Consider the following 26,406-nt stretch of genomic DNA (forward strand, 5'->3'; position numbering starts at 1 on the left):
GTCGTGGGTATGATTAGCAGATATCAAAGTAACCCTGAACAGGGACATTGGACTGCTGTAAATCATATATTGAAGTACCTGAGAAGGACTAGAGATTATATGCTAGTCTATCAAGCAGATGATTTGCTCCCTGTGAGTTACACTGATTCGGACTTCCAATCAGATAGGGACAATAGTAAGTCTACATCAGGTTATGTGTTTACTTTAGGAGGCGGAGCCATTGCATGGAGGAGTGTTAAGCAGAAATGCGTTTCAGACTCAACCATGGAAGCTGAGTATGTGGCAGCCTCTGAGGCAGCCAAAGAAGCTGTATGGTTTAGGAACTTCCTAATAGACTTAGATGTGATTCCTGGTTTGCCCAAAATCATCACAATTTATTGTGATAATAGCGATGCAGTTGCAAACTCGAAGGAACCACAAGCTCATAAAGCAAGTAAACATATAGAGCGCAAGTACCACCTGATTCGAGACATAGTAAAGCGAGGAGAAGTTGTTGTCCCCAAGATTGCATCAGAAGATAACCTGGTAGATCCTTTCACTAAGGCTCTTTCGGCAAAAGCTTTTGATCGGCATGTGGAGGGGATGGGAATCAGATGTATGGAAGCAGATATGACAGTTTAGTCTTTTAGTATAAGTGGGAGATTGTTACAGTGTATACTAAAAGCCTAGCTTTTGTAAACATTTATTTTGAAATAAAGAATCACATTAGTAAAAAATGTCTATATTTATATGCTAAGTGTAGTTGTTCAATTAATTTATATTGTAGATAACATGGTGTATGGTGTCACACACAGAAGATCATTTTATCAGTTCTTTATAAATTATAAACAGTAGCTCACGACTAAGATAGAAAGGAACAAACCATTGGAATAGTCATAGTGTAATTAGGTATTAGTTTATCTTGACTAATAAATTACACTAGTACACTTTGAGTGTATTGAGCAGGACCATTTAAGGTAAGTTCTTTTTATACTGACTTAATAAAAGAACAAGACCTTAGTTATTATGGAAGTGTGTGCTCTTAATCCTAATATAATAACAAGCACATATATTTAGTATTTATTTCTTTAACTTATCAAAGGATGAGATTTAGCTCGATAAATCAAAAGGCCCGATAAGTTGGAAATGATATTACTTATAGTGTGAGTTGTTGATTATAGAAGGAAACTGTTGTTAGGATGTATACTAAAAGTCTAGCTTTTGGTATAAATATTTATCTAGAAATAAGAATCACATTGGTCAAATGTCTACATTTATGATAAATGTAGTTGTTCAATTAATTTATATTGTAGATAACATGGTGCGTGGGGTCATACACAGAGGATCATGTTATCAGTACCTTATAAATTATAAACAGTAGCTCACGACCAAGATGGAAAGGAACAAACCATTAGAAGGTCGTAGTGTAATTAGGTATTAGTTTATCTTAACTATATAATTACACTAGTACACTTAGAGTGTATTGAGTAGGACCATTAGAGGTCGTTTCTTTTTATACTGACTTTATAAAGGAACAAAGACCTCAGTTATTATGGAAGTGTGTGCTCTTAATCCTAATATAATAACAAACACATATAGTTGATATTTATTTCTTTAATTTATCAATGAGTGAGATTTAGTTCGATAAATCAATAAGCCCGATAAGTTGGGAAATGATATCACTTATAGTGTGTGTTGTTGATTATAGAAGGAAACTGTGTCCTAGTAATCTAGGTTGAGAATGTCCCCAAGAGGAGCTCATAAGGATTGTCATGTTAAACCCTGCAGGTGGACTTAGTCCGACATGACGATGAAGTTGAGTGGTACTACTCTTGGAGCTAGATATTAATTAAGTGAGTTGTCAGTAACTTACTTAATTAGTGGACATTTGTTATCTTAAACACAGGAAGACTAACACACTCATAATAAGAAGGAGCCCAAAATTTAATTTGGGATTGGTGCGGTAGTTCAATAATAGTTCTCTAGTGGAATGAATTATTATTGATGAAATTAAGTTGTGTTCGGGGCGAACACGGGATGCTTAATTTCATCGGGAGACCAAAACCAATTCCTCCTCTCGGTCCCTATCGTAGCCTCTTGTATATAGAGATTTATACCCACCACATACCCACCTTCTTACCCATCCAATGGGGCCAGCCAAGCTAGCTTGGAACCCAAGCTAGGGCCGGCCAAGACCAAGTGGATGAGCCAAGTTGGTGGCCGGCCAAAGCTTGGATCCCAAGCTTAGGTGGCCGACCACTAAAATATTAAAAAGGATTTTTATTAAAATTGTTTCTTATGTGGATATCATGGTTTAAAAGAGAGTTTAAAAATTAAAAATTTCCTTTTATAGCTTTCTACAAAAGATTAAGAGAAGAGATTAATCTCTTTCCTTATTTGTAGATTAAAAGGATGGTTTTAATTTTTGATAAAAACTTTCCTTATTTGTAAATCATCTACATGTTTAAAAGAGAGTTTAAAATTTGAAATCTTTCCTTATTTGTTGATTAAAAGGTGGATTTTAAATTTTAAGAAAACTTTCCTTTTTAACCATGTTCATGTTTTAAAAGAGAGTTTAAAAATTAAATATTCTCTTTTATAAGTTTCTACAAGAGATTAAGAAAAGATTTGATATCTTTCCTTATTTGTAGATTAAAAGAGATTTTAATTTTTAGAGATAACTTTCTTTTTATCAACATGTTTAAAAGAAAGATTTTAATTTATAAAATTTCTTTTTTATTAACCAATCATGAAGGGATTAAAATTATTGGAGAAATTTTTATAAATTTTCGGAAACAAATTAGGAAGTTTTAATTCTTATTTTAATTAAAACTTTCCTTGATTTGGGGCTTGAGGTGGTCGGCCATTGTTATTAAGAAAAGAAAATTATTTTTAATTAAATAATTTTTCTTTTTCATGGCAAAAGAATTAAGGAAGTTTTTTATTAAATTTCCTTATTTGCCAAGACCAAGGATTATAAAAGAGGAGGTAGAGGTGCTTTCAATGTGAACATCTCTATTCTATTTTTCCTCTCTTTTCTCCTTGGGTGTGGCCGACCCTTCTTTTTCCTCTCCTCTCCTTTGTGTGGCCGAAACCTTCTCTTGGTGGAGATAGCTTTGGTGGCCGAATCTAAGAAGGAGAAGAAGGAGAGAAAAGAAGTCTCTTTTATAGCATCCCTTGTAGCACTGGTGGTGGTTGAATCTCTTCATCCTTGGAGGTGCTCTTTTTGTGGCCGAACCTTGCAAGGAGGAGAAGAAAGTGTTTTGGTGGTTTCTCATCTCGGAAGATCGTTGCCCACACAACGTCCGAGGTTAGAAGAGGAATACGGTAGAAGACCTAGAGGTTTTTTCTTGCAAAAGAGAAGGTACACTAGTATTTAATTTCCGCATCATACTAGTTTTATTTCTTTGTAAAAATACCAAATACAAGAGGCATGTGATTCTAGATTTTGAATTAGTTTTCGATGTTGTGTTCTTTTGTTTTCTTTTCGAACTTGTGCTTCGATTATTCTTTTTGGTTAACCTAGAGTTATTTAAGGAAATTAAATATTAACTTTCCTTAAAAGGCTTTGTCTAGGCGGTGGTGGTTGTTCCCATATCCAAGAAGGTCATGTGCCTCGCCATGCAGTCCTGGAAGCCAAATTTGGAAATTAATATTTAATTAACTTTGTGACCTAGGTGATTTGGATCGAACGCGTTAAGTTCCGCAGGAGATCCAAGTCTAAACCTAAAAGAATATATAAGTTAAACTTGGGATCAAACGTGTTAAGTTCCGCAGGCGATCCAAGTTTAATCTAAAAGAACACATGGTAGCTAGGAAAGGTTCAGACCTTTGTACAAAATTTTTGTACAGTGGAACCATTAGGCTTTCCGAGTAGCAACCAACAATTGGTATCAGAGCTAGGATTTTGCCTCTGTGTATTTGGTATTTGTTTAATTATACACATGGCATACATAATTTAGGTAGGATAATAGTAGGATGTGCTAACTTTGTGGATGCAGGATCCAACTATTATGGCTTATAGATATTGTGTGTATGATTGGACCCTTGGACATGTCAAGGGCATTTTATTGTGTGTATATGATTGTATTATAAAATACAGCAGAAGCTGTATTTAGTTTTATTAGGATTTTATTTTTGATCTAGATACATGTACATTCCTTCGAGGAATATAGGATCGAAAAATGTAAAATTCTATTTATGTCGCGGATCGAATCTTGCAAGGCGTGGAGCCTTTTGAGGATCAGAGGTGCAGCGGAACAAGGAGCAAGATGGAAGCGACAACTAGACCCGGTGGCGGTGGCCAAAGATGGCAGCAGCTAGGGTTGGCAACACACGGAGGACAGCAATAGATAAAAGCCATAATAGTTGAAAATTAGTTTTTCTATTTATTTCTTTTTATGCTGTGCTGTGTGTGCTTGTTAGTATGCATGTTAAGTAGGCTAGCATAGTCACAATTCCTCACTTTAAATAACTAAGTGGGAGAGAGATTTATTTTTAAATAAATTCCACGGTCTCCATTACTGGTTTATAAGTGATGCAATAAGCTTGCGCGTTGGCTTTGAATGCCTTCCTCCATATCGGATGAGCTTGTTTGCGGATCACTAGATTAAACTTCCATTTTTGGATGACTATAGGAAGTTAATTAAGAGCGTGTGATCTTCCCTATCGGAAGAGGCACAATCTTATTAATGGACTTAGTGTCAAGTAATGGTATACACTTAGACACGTCTAATAGTACCTCTCCATCGGAGTCACTGCTATTATTTGTGTGACCGAAGAAAACCAACTATTAATTTGTCAAATAAATAGGTTGACAAGATAATAAAATTAAAAACCCCTCTTACAAATGTTTGATTTTGTATACGTCCACACTATCGTGGCATACAAAATTCACGGTGTTTGAGGTAATTTTATTTGTCATAAAGATTTATTGACAAGATAATTAATGGGTAAACCCCTCCTTTTACAAATGTTTAATTTTGTATGCATCCACACTATCGTGACATGCAAAATTCACGGTGTTTGAGGTGTTGGTGAATTTAAATAATATTGTTTAAGGAATCAATGTTATTTTAAATTCAAAAGTTTTGACCAAATATTTGATCAAAGAAAGATCAACTATTAATTTTATTCGTCATAAAGTAAAGTTGACGAGATAATAAAATTAATGGATAAAATCTCTTCTTTGATTTTGTATACGTCCACACTATCGTGGCATACAAAATTCATGGGGATTTTAAGGAATTGATCTTGACCAAATATTTTTGTGATTCTTAGGATTTAAAATGTTTGTCAATTCCCTAGTTGTTATACTATAGAAAAGACTTAGTAGTCCCAATTGTAATGATTGGAAATAGGACTTGGACATTAAAGTAGACTGTCTTCTTAGAACTAAGAACAATATACGTGTATTTAATTCATTAGTTGAAACATGTTTAGTGGTGTTATCTACCATAACCTGGAGTGTAGATACAGATGTCATTAATCATGTCCGCAATTCATTGCAGGGTTCCAGGAAACCCGACAACTAAATGAAAATAAAAACACCGTCCACATGGGCACTGCTATAAAAATGGCAGCTGTTGCAGTGGGAGATGTTTATCCTTTGATAAGAATAAAATATGGATTTTAAGTAATTGTCTTTACGTACCAAGTTTAGAAAGAACTAGTTTTCAGTTTCTAAACTATTCAAAGAACTTGATATTCTGCCTCTTTTAATAACAAAGTTGTTATTAAGAAAAAGAGGGAAGTTATCTGTTCTGGTATGTTGGTTGGTAATTTATAAATCCAATAACTCCCACGATGCAACAAATGGAATTTAGTAACATATCTTCTAACTTTAAGAGAAAGCAACCTTTGGAAATGAACCAATTATATCTTTGGCATCTAAGGCTAGGTTATATTAACTTGAGTAGGATTCATTGGTAGCTGATGAACTTTTGGGTTCATTGGTAGTGAAAATCTTTCCAACCTGCGAGTCTTACTTGGAAGGAAAAATAACTGAGAAGCTTTTAAGTATAAGGGGTATGGAGTCAAAGATACATTGGAATAGGTTCATTCTGATTTGTGTGATCCTATGACAAGAGTTAGTATCGAATATTTCATCTATTTTATAGACAACTATTCAAGATACAAATATATTTACTTGGTGTGCCGCAAGACTAAGTGCTTTGATTAGTTCAAAGAGTACAAGGCTGATGCGGAGAAATGTTAAAGTAAAAGTATCAAGTCACTATAGTAAGATCGTAGTGGCAAGTACCTCTTGGGACAATTTAGGAGTCACTTATCATAAGTCGGGAATCAATCCCAACTAACTGCACCTAGTACACCCCAACAGAATAGTGTAGTAGAAAGAAGGTATAGGACTCTTATGGAAATAAGTAGATTGATGATGAATTAATTACCAAATTTGTTTTAAGGATATACACTAGAAATAGAAGTGAACATAATACCTTCTAAAGTCAGAACTCTCTACTCCCATAGAATTGCAGAATGGACGTAAGCCTAGTCTGAAGCATATTCGGATTTGGGTGGTCTAGCACATGAGAGACACTGATAAGTTGGGCAGGAGTTCACTTGTTTGTGAGTTATCCTAAAGAAACGAAAGTAGGTTTATAGTCTTAAAAAATCAGAAGGTCATTGTTAGAATCAATGGCCGATTTTTAGAAAAGGACTATGTAATAAACCACAAGCCCATAAGTAAATTTGTTCTTAAAGAAATTATAAAGGACATGTCTAATCTAGTATCAACTGTACAAGATGAAATATCACAAGAAACTGCAACACGTATCATAAATGATACACAGATAGTGGCTCATAGTAGTGGGAGGGTTGTCAAGCAAACCTAAAAGATTTATGTTTTGGGAGAGTTTTTGGACTTGATCCCAAATGAACATGAGTCTGATCCCGGACATATGATGAAGCACTTCAAGATAAAGATGCAGCATCTTGGCAAAGAGCAATGAATACAGAATTAGAATTCTAATAAAATCTGGAAGCTTGTAGAACCACCAGATGGTGTAAAAGCCATTGGGTAAAAATAGGTCTACAATAGGAAAAGATGGGTAGACAGGAAGGTGGAAACTTTCAAAGCAAGGCTTGATGAAAAAGGAAACTTTTTCACTGGTAGCCATGCTTAAGTTTATCTAGATTCTTTTATCTATTTGGCAAGTGGATGTCAAGACAGCATTCCTTAATGGAAGTCTTGAAGAAAGCATCCATATAAAGTAACCAGAAGAGTTCATTATAAAGGGCAAAGAGCATCTTGTGTGCAAGCTCAATCAGTCTATGGACTGAGGCAAAGCTTCAAGGTCTTGGAACATCCGGTTTATCAAAATAATCCAGACCTATGGATTTATTTAGTAACCGGATAAGTCTTGTGTATACAAAAAGTGTGATGAAAACGTGGTGGTATTTCTTGTACTATACGTAGATAACATTTTTGGTAGTTGGAAACAATATCAAAATGTTGTCAGAAGTAAGGGTATGATTATCCAAACAATTCGATATGAAGGACTTGGGAGAATATATATATTCTTGGGATCAAAATAATAAAGGATCGCAAGAAAAGAATATTTTACTTATCCCAAGCTTCATATATCGAAAAAAATCCTTGCTCGTTTTAAGCATGCAAAACTCCAAGAAAAGTTTCTTACATTTTTAGCATGGAGTAACTTTATCTAAAGAAATGTCTCCGTAGACATCAAAGGAGATAGAGAAAATGAAGGCAGTTTTTTATGCTTCGGCTGTCGGAAGCCTAATGTATGCTATGCACGAGATCAGAAATCTATTTTGCCAAGGGCATAGTTAGCAGATAAACCCTGGACAAGGACATTGGACTGCAGTAAAGCATATATTGAAGTAGCTTAGAGGCACTAGAGATTATATGCTAGCTTACAATGCAGTTAATTTGGTCCCTGTGGGTTGCACGGATTTTGACTTCCAGTCGGATAGGGACAATAGTAAGTCAACCTCGGGGTTTTGTGTTTACTTTAGGAGGTAAAGTCATAACTATGGAAGAGTGATAAGCATAGGTGTTTTTCTGGACTCCACCATAGAAGCTGAGTATATGGTAAACCTCTGAGGTAGTCATAAAAGATGAATGACTCAATAATCTCAAGATAGACTTAAATATGATTTCTGGTTTGTCCAAAGATTATTATAATTTATTGTAATAATAGTGGTGCAGTAGCAAACTCGAAGAAACCATGAGTCTATAAGGAAAGTAAACACAATAGAGCGCAAGTACCACCCAATACGAGAAATCGTATAAACAAGGAGAAGTTATTGCAAGATTGCATCAGATGATGACCTATAGATCTTTTCACTAAGGCCCTTAAGGCAAGAGCTTTTGATGGGCATGTTGAAGGGTTGGGAATCAGATGAATGGCAGCAGATATAGCAACTTAGTCTTTTAGTATAAGTGGGAGATTGTTAGGATGTATACTAAAAGTCTAGCTTTTGGTATAAACATTTATCTAGAAATAAGAATCACATTGGTCAAATGTCTACATTTATGATAAATGTAGTTGTTCAATTAATTTATATTGTAGATAACATGGTGTGTGGGGTCACACACAGAGGATCATGTTATCAGTACCTTATAAATTATAAACAGTAGCTTACGACCAAGATGGAAAGGAACAAACCATTGGAAGGTCGTAGTGTAATTAGGTATTAGTTTATCTTAACTATATAATTACACTAGTACACTTAGAGTGTATTGAGTAGGACCATTAGAGGTCGTTTCTTTTTATACTGACTTTATAAAGGAACAAAGACCTCAGTTATTATGGAAGTGTGTGCTCTTAATCCTAATATAATAACAAGCACATATAGTTGATATTTATTTTTTTAATTTATCAATGAGTGAGATTTAGTTCGATAAATCAATAAGCCCGATAAGTTGGGAAATGATATCACTTATAGTGTGTGTTGTTGATTATAGAAGGAAACTGTGTCCTAGTAATATAGGTTGAGAATGTCCCCAAGAGGAGCTCATAAGGATTGTCATGTTAAACCCTGCAGGTGGACTTAGTCCGACATGACGATGAAGTTGAGTGGTACTACTCTTGGAGCTAGATATTAATTAAGTGAGTTGTCAGTAACTTACTTAATTAGTGGACATTTGTTATCTTAAACACAGGGAGACTAACACACTCATAATAAGAAGGAGCCCAAAATGTAATTTGGGATTGGTGCGGTAGTTCAATAATAGTTCTCTAGTGGAATGAATTATTATTGATGAAATTAAGTTGTGTGTTCGGGGCGAACACGGGATGCTTAATTTCATCGGGAGACCAAAACCAATTCCTCCTCTCGGTCCCCATCGTAGCCTCTTGTATATAGAGATTTATACCCACCACATACCCACCTTCTTACCCATCCAATGGGGCCGGCCAAGCTAGCTTGGAACCCAAGATAGGGCCGGCCAAGACCAAGTGGATGAGCCAAGTTGGTGGCCGGCCAAAGCTTGGGTCCCAAGCTTAGGTGGCCGGCCACTAAAATATTAAAAAGGATTTTTATTAAAATTATTTCTTATGTGGATATCATGGTTTAAAAGAGAGTTTAAAAATTAAAAATTTCCTTTTATAGCTTTCTATAAAAGATTAAGAGAAGAGATTAATCTCTTTCCTTATTTGTAGATTAAAAGGATGGTTTTAATTTTTGGTAAAAACTTTCCTTATTTGTAAATCATCTACATGTTTAAAAGAGAGTTTAAAATTTGAAATCTTTCCTTATTTGTTGATTAAAAGGTGGATTTTAAATTTTAAGAAAACTTTCCTTTTTAACTATGTTCATGTTTTAAAAGAGAGTTTAAAAATTAAATATTCTCTTTTATAAGTTTCTACAAGAGATTAAGAAAAGATTTGATATCTTTCCTTATTTGTAGATTAAAAGAGATTTTAATTTTTACAGATAACTTTCTTTTTATCCACATGTTTAAAAGAAAGGTTTTAATTTATAAAATTTCATTTTTATTAACCAATCATGAAGGGATTAAAATTATTGGAGAAATTTTTATAAATTTCCGGAAACAAATTAGGAAGTTTTAATTCTTGTTTTAATTAAAACTTTCCTTGATTCGGGGCTTGAGGTGGCCGACCATTGTTATTAAGAAAAGAAAATTATTTTTAATTAAATATTTTTTCTTTTTCATGGCAAAAGAATTAAGGAAGTTTTTTATTAAATTTCCTTATTTGCCAAGACCGGAAAATAGGTAAATATTAATAAGAGAATTTTCCAGAATTTTTGGAAATTTTTCGGAGCTCGTACGGACGAGTAAACGGGGGAAAAAAAAGGCGCCCGGGAAAAGTCTGTTTAGGCTACCCCGTTTTAGCGAGGAAATGTTGATTTTCTTTATTTCCTTTTCTTTTCTTTTCTTTATTTTCTATTTCCTTAATTTTTTCCCCGCTTCTTCTTCGAAGCCGAGAGCCCTCTTCTTTCCCTGCGCGCCTTCTCTTCCTCTCACGCGCGCCCTAACCGGCGCCGCAAACCGCCGCTGCGTCCCTCTCCTCTGCCCGACACCGACGACACCAGGGAACGGAGAGTCGGCAGCTGAGCATCTTCTCTCTCCCTCTTCCTTTCTTCTTCTCTGTCTCCACCACTGAGATCGGGACGCGCCACCGCCCCTCTCGGCCGGAAGCTACCTCCAAGCCGAAGCCCTAGCCGCAGTGAGGTCTGAGCCCTTCTCCCTGTCACCAGCGATGTCAAGCACCTCTGCTCAGTGTCGTCGGCCTTCCTTTTTGCCCTAGCGCTGGTGGCCGTGAGCCCTAATTGTGGTCGTAGGGTTTTGCCAAGCCCTCTTCTCCATTAGCTGATCTCTCACCGTGCCCTAGGTGTCAACCTCTTCTGGTCTCTGTGTGCCAAAGCCAAAGCCGCCGCAACCCTCTTCTTCTCCCGAACTGATCTTCTGCCGATGCCGGTCTCCTTGCCTCTTCCCCTCTGCCCTGATCCGCTTCGGCCATGAGGTCTCGCCCCAGTGCTCTGATCACCGGCTGCTAGCTTCCCTCTGCCGGTGCCCTGGTTTCCACTGCCACCAGTGAATCGTGCCCTACCTCCGGGCTTCGTCCTCTCTTCACTGTCTTGGTCACGGAGAAGGTGCCAAGTGATGGATTCCAGTAGGTTGTTTGCTGTGGATTGTCCCTGTTGCCGATCACCACTTTCTCCTTCTTGATCCGATGGGTTCCAGCAGTACCTCTTTAGTTGCAGTGTTGCATCGAGGTGAGAAGTGTATAGAATTGGATTAGTACTAAATTAAATTCATTATTTTGTTGCTGCATTGAATTTGGTTATGGTTTTAAGAATTTAAGTGTTAATTGTGAACAGAGGATTGATTCATTTTCGGGATTGAGGTTGTTAATCTGTGCAGCTTGAGGTATGGTGTAGTAAATTTTGATACATGATGTAGTAGGTCACATGATCATTTAGAGGATTATGGGGTTAGTATCATGATTTGTTATGATGGATTTTTAATCAAATTGACATTTTGATTAATAGAAGAGTTATGATCGATATCAAGGATCATTGGATTGATTATAAGATGTATAGTGTTTTGGAAAGATTAAGGGATTAAAGGGTTATTTGATTAGGATTTTCCCTAATTAGGTTGAGTTGAGATTTAGCTAATTGTTGCATATATAATTAGCTAAATTATAATCATGTGATTTGCAGGACGTTGATTCGGGATGAGCACTTCGACATAGATGTTGATTAGCTCAGTCTACATTGGAGGCGGGTACTTTGACTTATCTTTTTGATATGTCTTGTTGATATGTCTAGTAGGTCATAGCTTTTAGTAATAATTATGTTCGTCATTGTTTCGGTATGTCACTTTTGGATACCTGTAACATGCTTGTTTGCTCACCTGATATGCATTTTATGCTAGTACCCACATGATTATATATATATATGCTAAGAGAAGTAGTGACATACCATGCTTGTTATGTTCAGGACCTAGGTTTTTGATATCCTATTTGACCTGTGTACTTTAGATCTTCGTATTTGACCATCGATATTATGATACTCATTTTATGTATATGGATATGGTTATGCTGATCAGTTTATTGCCATGCTTAGTGTCATGCATCATGATTGCATGCTACGCGATTGTCGACTCCACTATGGTTGAGCATATCGCCAGTTACATGTACTGCACACACCACCACTCATGGGTTAGTGGTATATCAGACAGGTGTGTGGCGGTTCTGCTGTTTGGCTCCGTTGGTCTGAGGACTCAGCGTGGTAACCGGCAGACAGTTCCGCTCTGCTTGGCTCCGCTGGCATTTAGTGTAGCAGCGTAGTAGCCGGCAGACGGTGGACTCTGTTTGGCTCCGTTGGTTAGGTGACTCAGCGTGGTAGCCGGCAGAGATACCTCCCCGTCATCGTGTACCGGGAGATGAGAGCATTGAGCTCCCCCATTTATGATTTGGGGTCACAGGACAGGAGTACTCCGACAGCATCCCGTCCACTCACTCACTCATCAGGTGTAGTGATGGTAGAGTGCACGGTTGTCACAGCCCTACCCACTCGGCCTCACTACTGTGGGTGAGATGACTGACTGGCATCAGGGGTGACCAGGACGCATCATTGGCATCATACACATTTATGCATTTACTGCTTGTGTTTGCTGCACTTATATGCTGCATTTGGATGGATGCATATGTTTGACATGCATACAGGATTTATGACACTTCCGGTCTGACGACCTGATTATTCTGATAGGTGGCCCTGGTGAGTACAGTACCCTTCAACCTTTTCTATTATGCATTACCTTCTTTTGTTCAGGAGACTGTACTCCATAGTTATTACTATTTGTTATAGTTTACTATACATGTCAACTAGGTATCTGCTGAGTTGTTGAACTCACCCCCGTGGACACTATCTTTTTCAGGTACTAGGTTATTTATGGAGACGCTTGGAGTATCCTGGCTGCCGGTCCCCACGTCACATCAGAAGACCTGTCTCTGCCTTTGTTTATTGTTATTTTTGGTATATGTATTTGTGTACTTAGCATTGTGTTCCGGTTTTGTGTTCGGAGTGTTGTTTTGGTTGTGTGGTGTAAGCCTAGCCGGCTAGCAGTGTTTTATTTGCTTTTGTATGAGCTTGTATTTTATGTTTATCCGCTGTATTGGTTTTGTTTCAGCCGTGTAGGCTGATGATATATATATAACTGCGTGGTTGTGTGTATATTCCAGCCGTCTGTGGCTGATGTATATTATGCCTGTAGAAATGCTTCAGATTGTCACCCGTACAGGGGAGGTGCTGCCGAAATTTCTTCGGACAGGGACTCCTCTGGGGCGTGACAAAGGATTATAAAAGAGGAGGTAGAGGTGCTTTCAATGTGAACATCTCTATTCTATTTTTCCTCTCTTTTCTCCTTGGGTGTGGCCGACCCTTCTTTTTCCTCTCCTCTCCTTTGTGTGGCCGAAACCTTCTCTTGGTGGAGATAGCTTTGGTGGCCGGATCTAAGAATGAGAAGAAGGAGAGAAAAGAAGTCTCTTTTATAGCATCCCTTGGAGCATTGGTGGTGGTTGAATCTCTTCATCCTTGGAGGTGCTCTTTTTGTAGTCGAACCTTGCAAGGAGGAGAAGAAGGTGTTTTGGTGGTTTCTCATCTCGGAAGATCGTTGCCCACACAATGTCCGAGGTTAGAAGAGGAATACGGTAGAAGACCTAGAGGTTTTTTGCTTGCAAAAGAGAAGGTACACTAGTATTTAATTTCCACATCATACTAGTTTTATTTCTTTATAAAAATATCAAATACAAGAGGCATGTGATTCTAGATTTTGAATTAGTTTTCGATGTTGTGTTCTTTTGTTTTCTTTTCGAACTTGTGCTTCAATTATTCTTTTTGGTTAATCTAGAGTTATTTAAGGAAATTAAATATTAACTTTCCTTAAAAGGTTTTGTCTAGGCGGTGGTGGTTGTTCCCATATCCAAGAAGGCCATGTGCCTCGCCATGCAGTCCTGGAAGCTAAATTTAGAAATTAATATTTAATTAACTTTGTGACCTAGGTGATTTGGATCGAACGTGTTAAGTTCCGCAGGAGATCCAAGTCTAAACCTAAAAGAATATATAAGTTAAATTTGGGATTAAACGTGTTAAGTTCCGCAGGCGATCCAAGTTTAATTTAAAAGAACACATGGTAGCTAGAAAAGGTTCAGACCTTTGTACAAAATTTTTGTACAGTGGAACCATTAGGCTTTCCGAGTAGCAACCAACAACTGTGTCCTAGTAATCTAGGTTGATAATGTCCCCAAGAGGAGCTCATAAGGATTGTTATGTTAAACCCTGCAGGTGGACTTAGTCCGACATGACAATAAGGTTGAGTGATACTACTTTTGGACTAAGATATTAATTAAAGAGAGTTATCAGTAACTCATTTAATTAGTGGACATTCGACATCTTAAACACAGGGAGACTAACACTCATAATAAGAAGGAGACAAAAATGTAATTTGGGATTGGTGTGGTAGTTCAATAATAATTCTTTAGTGATATGAATTATTATTGATGAAATTAAGTTGGGTGTTCAAGGCGAACACGAGAAGCTTAATTTCATCGGGAGATCAAAACCAATTCCTCCTCTCGGTCCCTATCGTAGCTTTTTGTATATAGAGAATTATACCCACCACATACCCACTTCTTACCCACCCTTAGGTGGCCGACCAAGCAAGCTTGGAGCCCAAGCTTGGGCCGGCTAAAGCCAAGGGATTAAGCCAAGATTAGTGGTCGGCCCTAGCTTGGAGCCCAATCTAGGTGTGGCCGACCACATATAAAATAAAAGGGATTTTATTTAAAATCTTTCCTTATGTGAAAGCCATGATTTTAAAAGAGAGTTTAAATTTAAATCTTTCCTTTTATAGCTTTCTACAAAAGATTAAGTGAAAGGTTTGATATCTTTCCTTATTTGTAGTTAAAAGGAAGATTTTTAATTTTTGATAAAACTTTCTTTTTTTGTAACCATGTTCATGATTTAAAAAGAGAGTTTTAAAATTAAATATTTCTTTTTATAAGTTTCTACAAAAGATTAAGAAAAGATTTGATATCTTTCCTTATTTGTAAATTGATAGGAAGATTTTAATTTTAAAGATAACTTTCCTTTTTGGAAATCATCCACATGTTTTAATAGAGAGATTTTAATTTATAAAATTTCCTTTTATATCCAACAATGAAGGAAAAATTATTAGAGAAATTTTTATTTTAAAATTTCAGGAAACAAATAAGGAAGTTTTAATTTTGTGTTTAAAACTTGTCTTATTTGGAGCTTGTGATGTGGCCGGCCATAGGATGGGTTAAAAGGAAAGTTTAATTAAATTTTTCTTATTAACCAATGGCAAGGAATATAAGGGAATTTTAATAGTAATTAAATTTTCTTATTTACCAAGACCAAGGAATATAAAAGCGGGGGTAGAAGTGCCTCACCTGACAACCCATCTTATATAGTTTCTTCTCTGTTCTTCCTTGGTGGTGGTCGGCCATATCATCTCCTCCTCCTCCTCCTTAGTGGCCGAACCTCATCAATCTCTAGGAGCTTGCTTTGGTGGCCGGATCTAGCTTGGTGAAGAAGAAGAGAAAGGAGATTTCATTTCCTAGTTTTCCTTGGAGCTTGGTTGGTGGCCGAGATTTATAATCTCTTGGAGAAGCTTGTTTGGCCGAATCTTGGAAGACGGAAGAAGAAGGGCTTAGGTGGTTCTCATCTCGGTAGATCGTCGCTCATACAACGTCCGAGATAAGAAAAGGAATACGGTAGAAGATCAAGAGGTTGTTGCTTACAAAGAAAGGTATAACTAGTAATTATTTTCCGCATCATACTAGTTTTTCTTTGTATGAATTCCAAACACAAGAGGTATATAATTTTAGGTTTCGAATTTATGATTCGATTGTTCCTTTTGGTTAAACCTAAGGTTATATAAGGAAATTAAATATTAGATTTCATTGAAAGGCTTTGTCTAGGAAGTGGTGGATGCTCCCATACCCAAAAAGGTCTAGTGTCTTGTTATGTTTAACCTGGAAGCCGATTTATGAAATTAATATTTAATTAAATTTGTAAAATGGGTGGATTTGGATCAATAATGTTAAGCATCCTTTGCGATCCAAGTCTAAACCACTAAGAACAGATAAGTTAAATTTGGAATCAATAATGTTAAGTTCACTCACTAGCTTTACTCACTAGGACTTTCACCTAGCTTCACTCACTAGGACTTTCACCTGACTTCACTCACCAGGATTTTCCACCTGGCTTCACTCACTAGGGCTTTCACCTGTCTGGCTTCACTCACCAGGATTTTCACTTAGCTTCACTCACTAGGATTTTCCAGTCAAGTATCTGGTCAGTCTTGACCTACTTGACCTTTCTTCACACCAATCTGGTCAAATTCTGACTAGAGGGGAATTGCATCAGCAATCTCCACGTATTGTCAAACATCAAAACCCAAACAACAAGACTCAGACTTGAGCCAATTCAAGCCTAGTCAACCTGGTTTATCTTGACCCAGGGGATATTGCACCAACAACACGTTGAGTTGTTGCACCATGCGTTTGACAAAGATGATGAACTGTTCTGTGTTTAGGTTTAGGTTTGACGAAGAAGATACACTATCACTGACCATCAGTGTTGGTTCGAACACACTTCGGGAAGACAAATAACATGGTTCGAATGCACACAACAACCAGGGTGGAAAAGGCGGACAACCACAAGGGTAAAATCGGTATCCCAAATGTGATTTGTGTAAGTATCCCATGATAGTTTTGATGTGATCAACCAAGTCAAGTTAGATCTTGTTATGTTTTTTATGCCCTGTGTCTACTTGTGCAAGAACTTAGGAGCACATGAGGTCTAGCAAAAGACGCATCTAGCGAGAAGGATGACACGGGAGAGAGTCGACGGGCTCGGTGCGTCCGAGGGACGAGGAGCTACGGAAGACTACGCTGGTGGACGAGAAGGAGGTTCGCGACGTTTCCGAGGGATGAGAAGCCATAGCGAAAGGTTGCTCGAAAAACTCGGAATATGGGTTCGGGTGAGCCCTATTCCGGATGGCCGGAATCATCCAAGTAAACTGAGCCAGAGTGGAAGACTCGGACCCAAGCGAGCGAAACTGGAGCAAGAGCTTGAATCGAAAAGTCAACAGGCAGGTTAACTTGGTCCGGGTGCCTGGACTAAGTCTAGGCGCCCGAACTAGAAACTTTATCAAAACGCGACGTGGCTCAATCTGTTACGACGAAGATAAAATTCTATCCACGTCCAGATGCTTGGAACCCTTCCATGCGCCCCGATCAGGACTATAAATACAACTCTGATTCCATAAGCTAAATCAATACTGGTAATCAATTCCATTTGAGTTTAGTTTTGTAATTGTGAGCTTTAACTGCTGTAAAAGATTTCTCTGTCTGAAAGAGACTTTAATGAGTTTTAATTTTCTTGGATTAACAATCCGCTGATTGTAAACCAATTAACTTTTTTTGTGCCTCTTTCTTTTAATTAGCTTCTTAATTCTTTTATTTTAATCAAGCTGTAAATATCAAGAAAGGTATTTTGTTTGCTTTTATTATGAAGACTATTCTTCCTTCTCTAGTCAACCTACAATTTGATCATTTTAAAAGTTATGTACGTGAAATGAATATTTTGTAAACTTATGAACATAGATTCAATTAAAAGCAGGAAAAAAACATATCAAAAGGGCGTCAGATTTTACCAATTATTTAAAGGACGCCCTTTTTAAAAAAAATAGAAATTAAATGAATATAATGAAATTATACCTTCATCTATTATTGTTGCATAAATTACTACAATATATTTAAGTAAATTTAAGATTTATATCAGATAGAAATTATCAATGATTGCTATAATATATAAAAGCTGTCAGTAAGTGCTACCACATATAAAAGATATCTGATAGTAATTATAATGTGTTTAGTGTGAATTTATTTTGATATAATAATATTCAGATATCTTAAATTCTAAATTTTAAATCTTAAATATTAAACTCACATTAAACAGGTTATAGTAACTACTAGATAATTTCTATACATTATAATAATTACTGAATAACTTCTCCATATTATAGCAGTAACTAAATAATTTCTATAAGATATAAATTTTAAATTCTAACCTCATCATAAATACATTATAATAATTACTGAATAATTTCTACGTATTGTTATAGCCACCAAGTAATTTTTACTTATTATAGTAACTAATGTGTAACTTCTATATAGTATAAATCATAAAGTCTAAATTCACCCATAATACATTATAAAAGCTATCTAATAATTTATATATATTATAAAAACTACCCGATAGTTACTATATGTTTAGGAGCTACTCGGTGTGTATATATATCTTTCAACCATTTGCCTTCGGAGTGTTTTTCACGTGGCTATTTCACGTGTAAAGTCTGTATAGACCGGTTGAAGAAATTTAACAAATCAAACTCAAAATGGTGGCAAAAAAAGACGAATGCGCTCGCCCCCAATACCCCCACCAACCCGTCCCAGGGTCAATACAGAGGAGGTAAATCAACCAATTGCCTTCAGAGTGTTTTTCACGTGGCTATTTCACGTGTAAAGTCTGTATAGACCGGTTGAAGAAATTTAACAAATCAAACTAAAAATTGTGGCAAAAAAAGGCGAATACGCTCGCCCCCAGCGCCCCCGCCAACTCGTCCCAGGGTTAACACGGAGGAGGTAAATCACGGGCGGCTACTAGCCTTTGGAATAATGACTAGCACATAAGGGAAACATTTATCTCGACTTTATCAAGATTCGAACTTCAGATCTCATAGTGACAACACCTCATGCACTAGCCACTAGACCCATACAATGAGACACAAATCAAACTCAAAATGAAGGATTGGTTAGTGGTTAGTAATTGGTTCAAAATTGAATCAATCAAATCTGAATAATTTTAAATTAATTAAATTAATTTTTTTCAAGTAATAATCGATTAAACTTTTTAATAAAAAATAGAACTGATAAAAATCAAAATAATTAAATTTTTATCATTAATTGACTGATATTTTACAATAATCGATTGATAGTTTAATGATCAATTATGAAATATTCAGTTCGATGTTTAAGTTTAACAGTTGATTGCTATATAGTTAGCAATCGACTGTTATAACAAAAGATTGCTAATAACATATCAATTGACACTGATTCATTTAAGTTAAATTGGTTTAATGGAATTAAATTTTTTAAAATGACATCGAACTGATTTAACTTATATTTTTTAAATAAAATTTTTAATTTTTAAATTAATCTAGCGTAACTTATAAATTCCATCAGTTCATTAAATTGAGACTAGTAGAGTGTAATCTGTTTTGTAATATAATCAAGATTACATTATAAGATTGATTATTTTGTTTGGCTTAACTTTAAACTTGTAATGTAATGTAATCTCGATTACAAAAGATAGTGAAGTTTTGTAATTTGGATTACAAAGTAAATACTATGTAATCTGATTACATTATGAGGTCACTGTATAATTAAAATTTGAATGTCAACCCGCTCGCCGTCGGCTGCCCGTCGCCGTCGTCGCCGACCGCCCGCCACCCACCGTCGGCCGCCCGCCCCCCGCCCCCTGCTGATTGCCCGTCGTCGGTCGCCGGTCGCCGGTCGCCCGTCGTCTACTGCTGGCTGCCCGTCGACGCCGGTGACCAGCAGTGACGACTGCTATATGCCGGTGGCTGCCGCAAACTTCGACAGAGGTGCGGCGGCCCCTCGGTAGAAGTCGCAGGATATTTTTGTCATTTTATAATAATATGAATTACATTACTTATAAAAAATAATGGACACTAAACAAAAGAATGTAATCACCCTTTAATCAAAGATTACATACATTATATTACCAAACGTGGTAATGTAATTAAGATTACTTTACATTACATTACAAATTTGATTACATTATAAGTTCCATTATATTACACCCAGCCAAACATAACCTGAGATTTCATCGACACCATGATTGGATTCCAATTTTGGATATCTTCTTAGTTTCTTTTATATAGGTACACAAGTACTAGGCACATGATGGAATAAATCTCAGGAAATTAGTTCCTAAAAATCGACCCTTGACCATTATCCCACCATCTGTGCTATGCCTGTGGCACACTAAAAATCAAATAGATAGGGGCCTATCTGCATTGCCGCCGTCACGGCGGGATTACTAGTGACTAGACCTGCCTCCACCATCTGTAGGTCACGATGGGTTGACCTAGTGATTCGACGAGTTCATCGAGAAAAACCACTAGTAGAACCAGCTCCACACAGGGGCGGGGTGCTGTTTTCTTGCGCAGATATGTTGGAGGTGATGAAGAAGGCGGTGAAGTTCAATGTCGAGCTCACCGTGGAGGAGCAGAACCTGCTGTCGATGGGATACAAGAACCTGATTGGGCCGTGTCGAGCCGCGTGGAAGGTGTTCAACTCGATGGCGCAGAAGGAGAAAGCTAAGGGGAATGAGCAGCACGCGAAGATGATAAAGGAGTACAGGTTGAAGGTGGAGTCGGAGCTCTCTGACATCTGCAGCGACGTCATGACTGTGATCGACGAGCATCTCATTCCGTCTTCGACGACCGCAAAATCGTTGGTCTTCTACAACAACAAGATGTGAGCTAGATCTGAAAGTTTGGATCAACCGAAAGAGACTCTGTGGATTAACTTTGGCATCTGGTTTTAAATATATAGGAAGGGAGATTATTACCGCTATCTGGCAGAATTTAAGACGGGAAGCAAGAACAAGAATGCTACAGATCAATCCTGAAAGCGTATGAGGTACCCTTTTTATCCTGAATGGTCTCTCAAATTTTGCTACTATTTTCAATCCTAGATCTGTTTTGCCTCTAAGATTATCAGCACGTCAATGTACAGTAATTAAGATGAACCCCTTGTTTGTGATCACCCACTGGTAGGGATAGAGATATCGTCCCTTGTTCACGATCATCTTTCTATGCTTGAATTTCTGGATCAGCTCCACACTAGCCGACGCCCGTAGTTGAAATTTTGAAGATGAGTGACGATCTTCCCGACTCAGCAATCATCTAAGAATTTATTAATTAATCATCGTAGCAAAAGCTTTCTACTGAAAGGAAGTTGTTTTGCTGCTAAAAATAAAGGAATTACACATGTGATTCATTCTTCAAATATAATTTATTTAAATCTACCTTATTAGCAAGTTCAAAATTTTACTCTTCATGATATATACATTCTATTCTTCTTGGAGACCTGTTTGCTGCCTATGTAGAGAACCTGAATATGAATTTAGAATCTGAAATAAACACAATATGACTTGCTCTCGCTTCACTGGCAAACAACCGCCACATCCAGATTTAAAGTTCAAATACAATAAATTATGTAATAAATAATAATAATAATAATAATAATAATTAAAATTTATGAAGTCACTACAACTCTTTCTCCTGGTTTTATTGGAACTTAAACAGGATTTAAATTGTTGCCCTCCTTATCCGAGAACTAGTTGAAGTGGCACCGTAATCCTTAGCTCTGATGTGAACTAGAGGAATTGATGCTCGACTCGTTTAGGACTTGAAGTGACCTTGGAACAGGAGGAATGCTTACATCTAAATTGCCCTCTAGAGCTTGAACAATTTGAGTCATCGTTGGCCTTGAGTTCTCGTCATCTTGAATGCACCAGCAAGCAATTTTACAAGCTTTTTCATACTCTTCTGAGTTGGCTTTACCCTCTAGCCTTTGGTCTAGCAAGCTTTTGATATCTCCAATTATGAGTTTGTTTGTTGCGACTAAGGGGAAGAACTCAAAACTACTTTCTCCTGTATGCATTAGGTTTCTTTTTCCTGATATGATCTCGAATAACATCATTCCGTAGCTGTAAACATCTACTTTTGTAGTGATGGACATACCTAAAATCCATTCGGGGGCAATGTACCCTCTACTTCCTCGAATGGTTGTGAGAACTCTGCTAAAGTTCCTACTGACGAGCTTTGCTAAACCAAAATCAGCTACTTTTGGCACAAGTGCATCGTCCAACAGTATGTTCTCTGGCTTTATGTCACAATGTATGATGTTGTCCCTGCATTGCTCGTGGAGATAGGCTAATCCTCTAGCAGTTCCGATGGCAATTTGATATCTTGTTTTCCAGTCCAAGACATTCGAGTTGCTACGAAAAAGCTGATCAGCTAACGAACCGCTTGGCATGAACTCATAGACCAACAACTTCTTGGTCCCTTGAGAGCAAAAGCCGATTAGCCTAATGAGGTTTACATGTTGAATGGCTCCTAGTGTGCTCACCTCCGCTCGGAACTGCTTCTCGCCTTGGTAAAGGCCCTCAAGCTTCTTCACAGCAATATCAATTGAGCCAGGCAACGATCCTTTAAACACTGATCCAAAGCCCCCTCCCCCGAGCTTCTTTGAGAACTTTCGTGTGGCTTGCTGCAGCTCACTGTATGAGAACGAGACGAGACCACTCTGCATAGCCTTTGCTTTCTCAATCATCCGCCTACTTTCTCGCTTCTTTACCACAATCAAAGTGGCAGGAACGCTAGAAAATAAGATGGCCAGAACAATGGCACCGATGATAACCCAACCTGCCACTTTCTTCTTGTTTCTTTCAGAATTTTGCAACTCCGAGGCAGACAAGCGTAGGTAAAGACTACCTGAATCAGCTTCGTTATATTGTTCTTGCAGATTCAGCAACCCTCCATGCCAAACAAAGCAGCCACTACCATTGTAAGAATAAGCACTGCAAGTGCAATTACTCAAGCAAGCCAACTCGCAGCCTTCCCTACTTGCAGCTGTGCCCAAAGTGTTGGGGCTATCAGGTAGCCTAACGTTTGTTATCTCAAAGAAGCCATCTTTCTCTGAACTGGCCGGGTTGTTGTTTAGACCACTGCATTGTAAACCAGTCATCCTCTCATAGCCCTGACTTCTATCACCCAAATCCCAATCTGTCTGAGACTTGATCCTGAAACCCTTAGCACAGTTACAGAAGGGTGAAGTGAAGTCATTGCAGCTCCCAAAAGGTCCACATACCCCATAAACTGAGCACTTTGTTTTTGGTTCAGTCGTTCAGACCAGAAGGGCATCCATGACTTGGAATTCTCCATCCAAGTCGATCGCTGCATCTGGCCAGATTCAGAATCAAGCACAAACCTGGACGTGATATTGGAAGTTTTGATAGTGTAGTTGAAATACATCTCCTCAGTATCGTTGACGAACTTGATGTCGTAAATATAGTGAACTGTCATCTCCAGGACCAAATTGAAGATGTGTCCGTCCCAAATTCCACTCCTCCAATACATCTTCGACGAATTCCAGAATATAAAATTCTCAGAGGTCTCACCAGTCGGATCAATCTCAAGGGTGAAGATTCCGGGAGAAGGGTCGACTTTGCTCTTCCAGGAGGTGAGGCCTTGGGCTCTCCTGGTGAGCTTGTTGAACCCCAGCTTGCCGCCGGGAAGCCAAGTGTCGGTGGGGTGGTCGAAGCTCTGCCAGAAGACGAGGGAGGCGTTGGACTCATCCCTGAGCTGGAGATTTCCCGTGTCAAGGATGACAGCGACGACCGTGGAGTTGGACGTGGAAACGTCAGTAGACCATATGACACCGGTATTGGAGTGATTGACGAGGAGGACGAGGTTGCCATCGCCGGAGATTCTAAGCTCCGACATGGCTGGGTCTGGGACAGGGGAGGCTCTGTTGGCCACCCACACGGGGGTGAGCAAAGGGATCTTATTGTACCAGATGCCGACGTAGTAGCTGAGGGAGGGGCTACCCGGTGGCACGAAGAAGCCGAGCCTGAAGTTGCCATCTTTGGAGGTGATGTTTTGGTTCCCAGAGAGAGACCGGTTTGCAGAAATTGTGTCAGTTGTCGCAGAGGAGAAGAGGATGAGGAGAAACAGGGAGAAGGAGAAGATGAGGCATGAAGATGTGGAGCAGGAAGCCATGGCTGCTGCTGTTGTGGAACTTGAGCTTGAAGAAGATTGAATTGGAAGTGGGATTATGAGGAAGATTTAATAATGGCGTCGCCAGAAACTAAAGAGGGGCACAGACTTCTTCAACGCCACTCAAAAATAGTCATAACAACGTGATGAGCATTTTTTTTTTATTATTATTTTCATTCAAATAAAATTAAATTCATATATAAACATGAACATAATATATTTTTTTAAGACAAAACTTAAAAGGGCCTCATTTTTTTTTATTATTTTTGTCTTTATGAAAAAGTCGCTTCTCATTGTTCAATCGATTAAATAAGGATCGAATCACAAAGATTAAAAATTATCCTCTCATATCTATATGATGGTTAATTTTAATTTTAATTTCTTAATTTATTCTTTCTTAATAATATGAGATAATTGTCGAGGTTTTTTTTTTTATCGAATTTGTAGAATCATGTGCTTTAACCCTCTTATATTTGGGTATTATTTTTATTATTATTTTTTACTTAAATTTTCTATCTAAATTTCTATCCAAAATACATAATTTAAGATAAAAAAATTACTTTATTAAATTTAGATATTCATTTTTCAATACATCATATATCAGTTTCCCTATTTCTTTTCTCTCCTCTATAATATTTAGGGAATAGAATTCATTCCCTAAATTTAGAGAGGGAGAAGTACTATTCATAAATGCATAATTTAGGGAATCGATAGGGTAGCTGATGTAAAGATTTTTTAACTACCTTATCCAAAATTTAAGATAAAATTTTTGAATAGGGTATCTGAATGCTAGTATTATGAAATTATAATGGTTACAATTGGATTGAATATATAATTATAGTAGTTACGGAATATTAATTGTTACAGTTGGATCTGTAGATATAATAGTTATAATTTTACAGGACCAGCTCAAGCCTATTTGAGATCTAGGTGGAAAATTTTTTTTAGACCTTTGATATTGTTTTAAAAAAAAATTTCCTCACCTTTTTTCATTCCAATTTGAAATTCAGACTTGAATACAATGGTTTAATTTTTTTTTAACAAATTAAATATGAATTTTAAAAAATATTTTTATACAATTTAATTTTTTCATAGATATAAAATTATTAATTAAAATTTCATATACAAATTTTGATAACCTAATTCAAAGAAATATAAGCTTTATAGTATTAAACAAAATATTATTAATAGAAATAATAGATAATAAGTTTATAATTCACTTAGTTTAAAATAAGTGTATTTAAAATTGTTTAAAAATAAAGAAAAATAGAAGTATGTCTAATTATTTAAATGAAAGATGGAGAGAACAACCCTTATAAAAAGGGACAAAATTGAGGAAATAAGAACAATGAAATAACAATAGAAAAAAAATCATACTCTTATCCTCAACTCATCATCATTGGCGAAGCACAAGAAACAAATAAATAAAAAATAATGTATAAATGACAAAACTGAATATGATCTTTAGAAAATAAAGATTATAATGAGACCAAAACAGCAATTATCATTTATCAAGAACTAAATAGAAGTCATTTTAAGCAGAGCAAAAGAAAAAATAAATCATATTTTTTATTACTTAAACCAGAATAATTATAAATGATAGAATGAATACAAAGGGAAAATTGAATAATTTATGATTGTAAATATATCTAATTAAAGTTAAACTTAATGTCTAAGCGAAATGATAGAAGTATTTAACTCATTATTGCTAAAAAATAATAAAATCTTCCATTTTTATCAGACACAATATGGATGAATGCATGAACATTTAAATTTAATCAATAAGGAGTATCGTAGCACCGACTTAATTAGCTTATTAGTATTAGGTGCGGTTTCTCTTCTCTAATCCCAATGAGCAAGAGAAGCACAGAGAGGGGGAGTTAGAAAAGGGGAAGAGGGGGAACTTAAAAAAAAACTTACATTTTTATTTTGCATTGCATGGAAACCATCATAATGAATGAGAAATGTAACGAAAGTAGGTTATGAATTGAGAGATATTGAAGAGAAATATATTAGATTTTATCAAATAACATCTATAATTAAAAATAAATTTAATTTGTTAAAAAAATATCTCTTTATGACTCTATCCATTGTAACTCTAATGAGATCTTTATGAAATCCAAAATTTTGATACATCGTGTAAATATTTACTCACATAGGTCCTATTCTTTTCCATTCTCTTACAAAATATACATAAAAATATATTTAATGTATTAAAAATAATGACCTTATTTTTTGAGAATGACATTATGCAATCTTTTATCACATGGACCCTATTTTTTCCATTCTCTTTAAAACAAATATATAAAAATATATTTAATATATTAAAAATAAGGGACCCTAATAAAAATTGGAGCTCTAGTTATAGATCTTAATGGCCTATGCCTAAAGTCGGCCATGTAATTTTATAACTACTATGAATACGTTTTAATATTTAAGTATATATATTATGTAGCAGTATAAAATTATAACGGTTATAATATAATATAAGTAGCCGCTATCAAACTGTC

General features: G+C 36.7%; 3 protein-coding genes across 3 annotated transcripts; 1 reads left to right on the forward strand and 2 right to left on the reverse strand.

Annotated features, from left to right (window-relative positions):
- Window positions 1–20,142: 20,142 nt before the first annotated feature.
- Window positions 20,143–20,869, forward strand: LOC121968128 (14-3-3-like protein C). The gene is made up of 2 exons (XM_042518626.1): window positions 20,143–20,588; window positions 20,667–20,869. Exons 1-2 carry the CDS (start codon window positions 20,281–20,283, stop codon window positions 20,740–20,742), a joined length of 384 nt encoding a protein of 127 aa, XP_042374560.1. The 5' UTR covers window positions 20,143–20,280; the 3' UTR covers window positions 20,743–20,869.
- A 408-nt stretch (window positions 20,870–21,277) lies between these two features.
- On the reverse strand, window positions 21,278–23,709 carry LOC122056136 (G-type lectin S-receptor-like serine/threonine-protein kinase At2g19130). Its single transcript, XM_042617939.1, has one exon. It carries the CDS (start codon window positions 22,863–22,865, stop codon window positions 21,477–21,479), a length of 1,389 nt encoding a protein of 462 aa, XP_042473873.1. The 5' UTR covers window positions 22,866–23,709; the 3' UTR covers window positions 21,278–21,476.
- Window positions 22,888–23,899, reverse strand: LOC122054744 (G-type lectin S-receptor-like serine/threonine-protein kinase At2g19130). Its single transcript, XM_042616182.1, has 2 exons — window positions 22,989–23,899; window positions 22,888–22,903 (listed from the first exon to the last, which is right to left on the reverse strand). Exons 1-2 carry the CDS (start codon window positions 23,897–23,899, stop codon window positions 22,888–22,890), a joined length of 927 nt encoding a protein of 308 aa, XP_042472116.1.
- Window positions 23,900–26,406: the final 2,507 nt, after the last annotated feature.

This window comes from Zingiber officinale, chromosome 3B (genome assembly GCF_018446385.1).
Source record: "Zingiber officinale cultivar Zhangliang chromosome 3B, Zo_v1.1, whole genome shotgun sequence".
In the NCBI taxonomy this organism is placed as follows: Eukaryota; Viridiplantae; Streptophyta; class Magnoliopsida; order Zingiberales; family Zingiberaceae; genus Zingiber; species Zingiber officinale.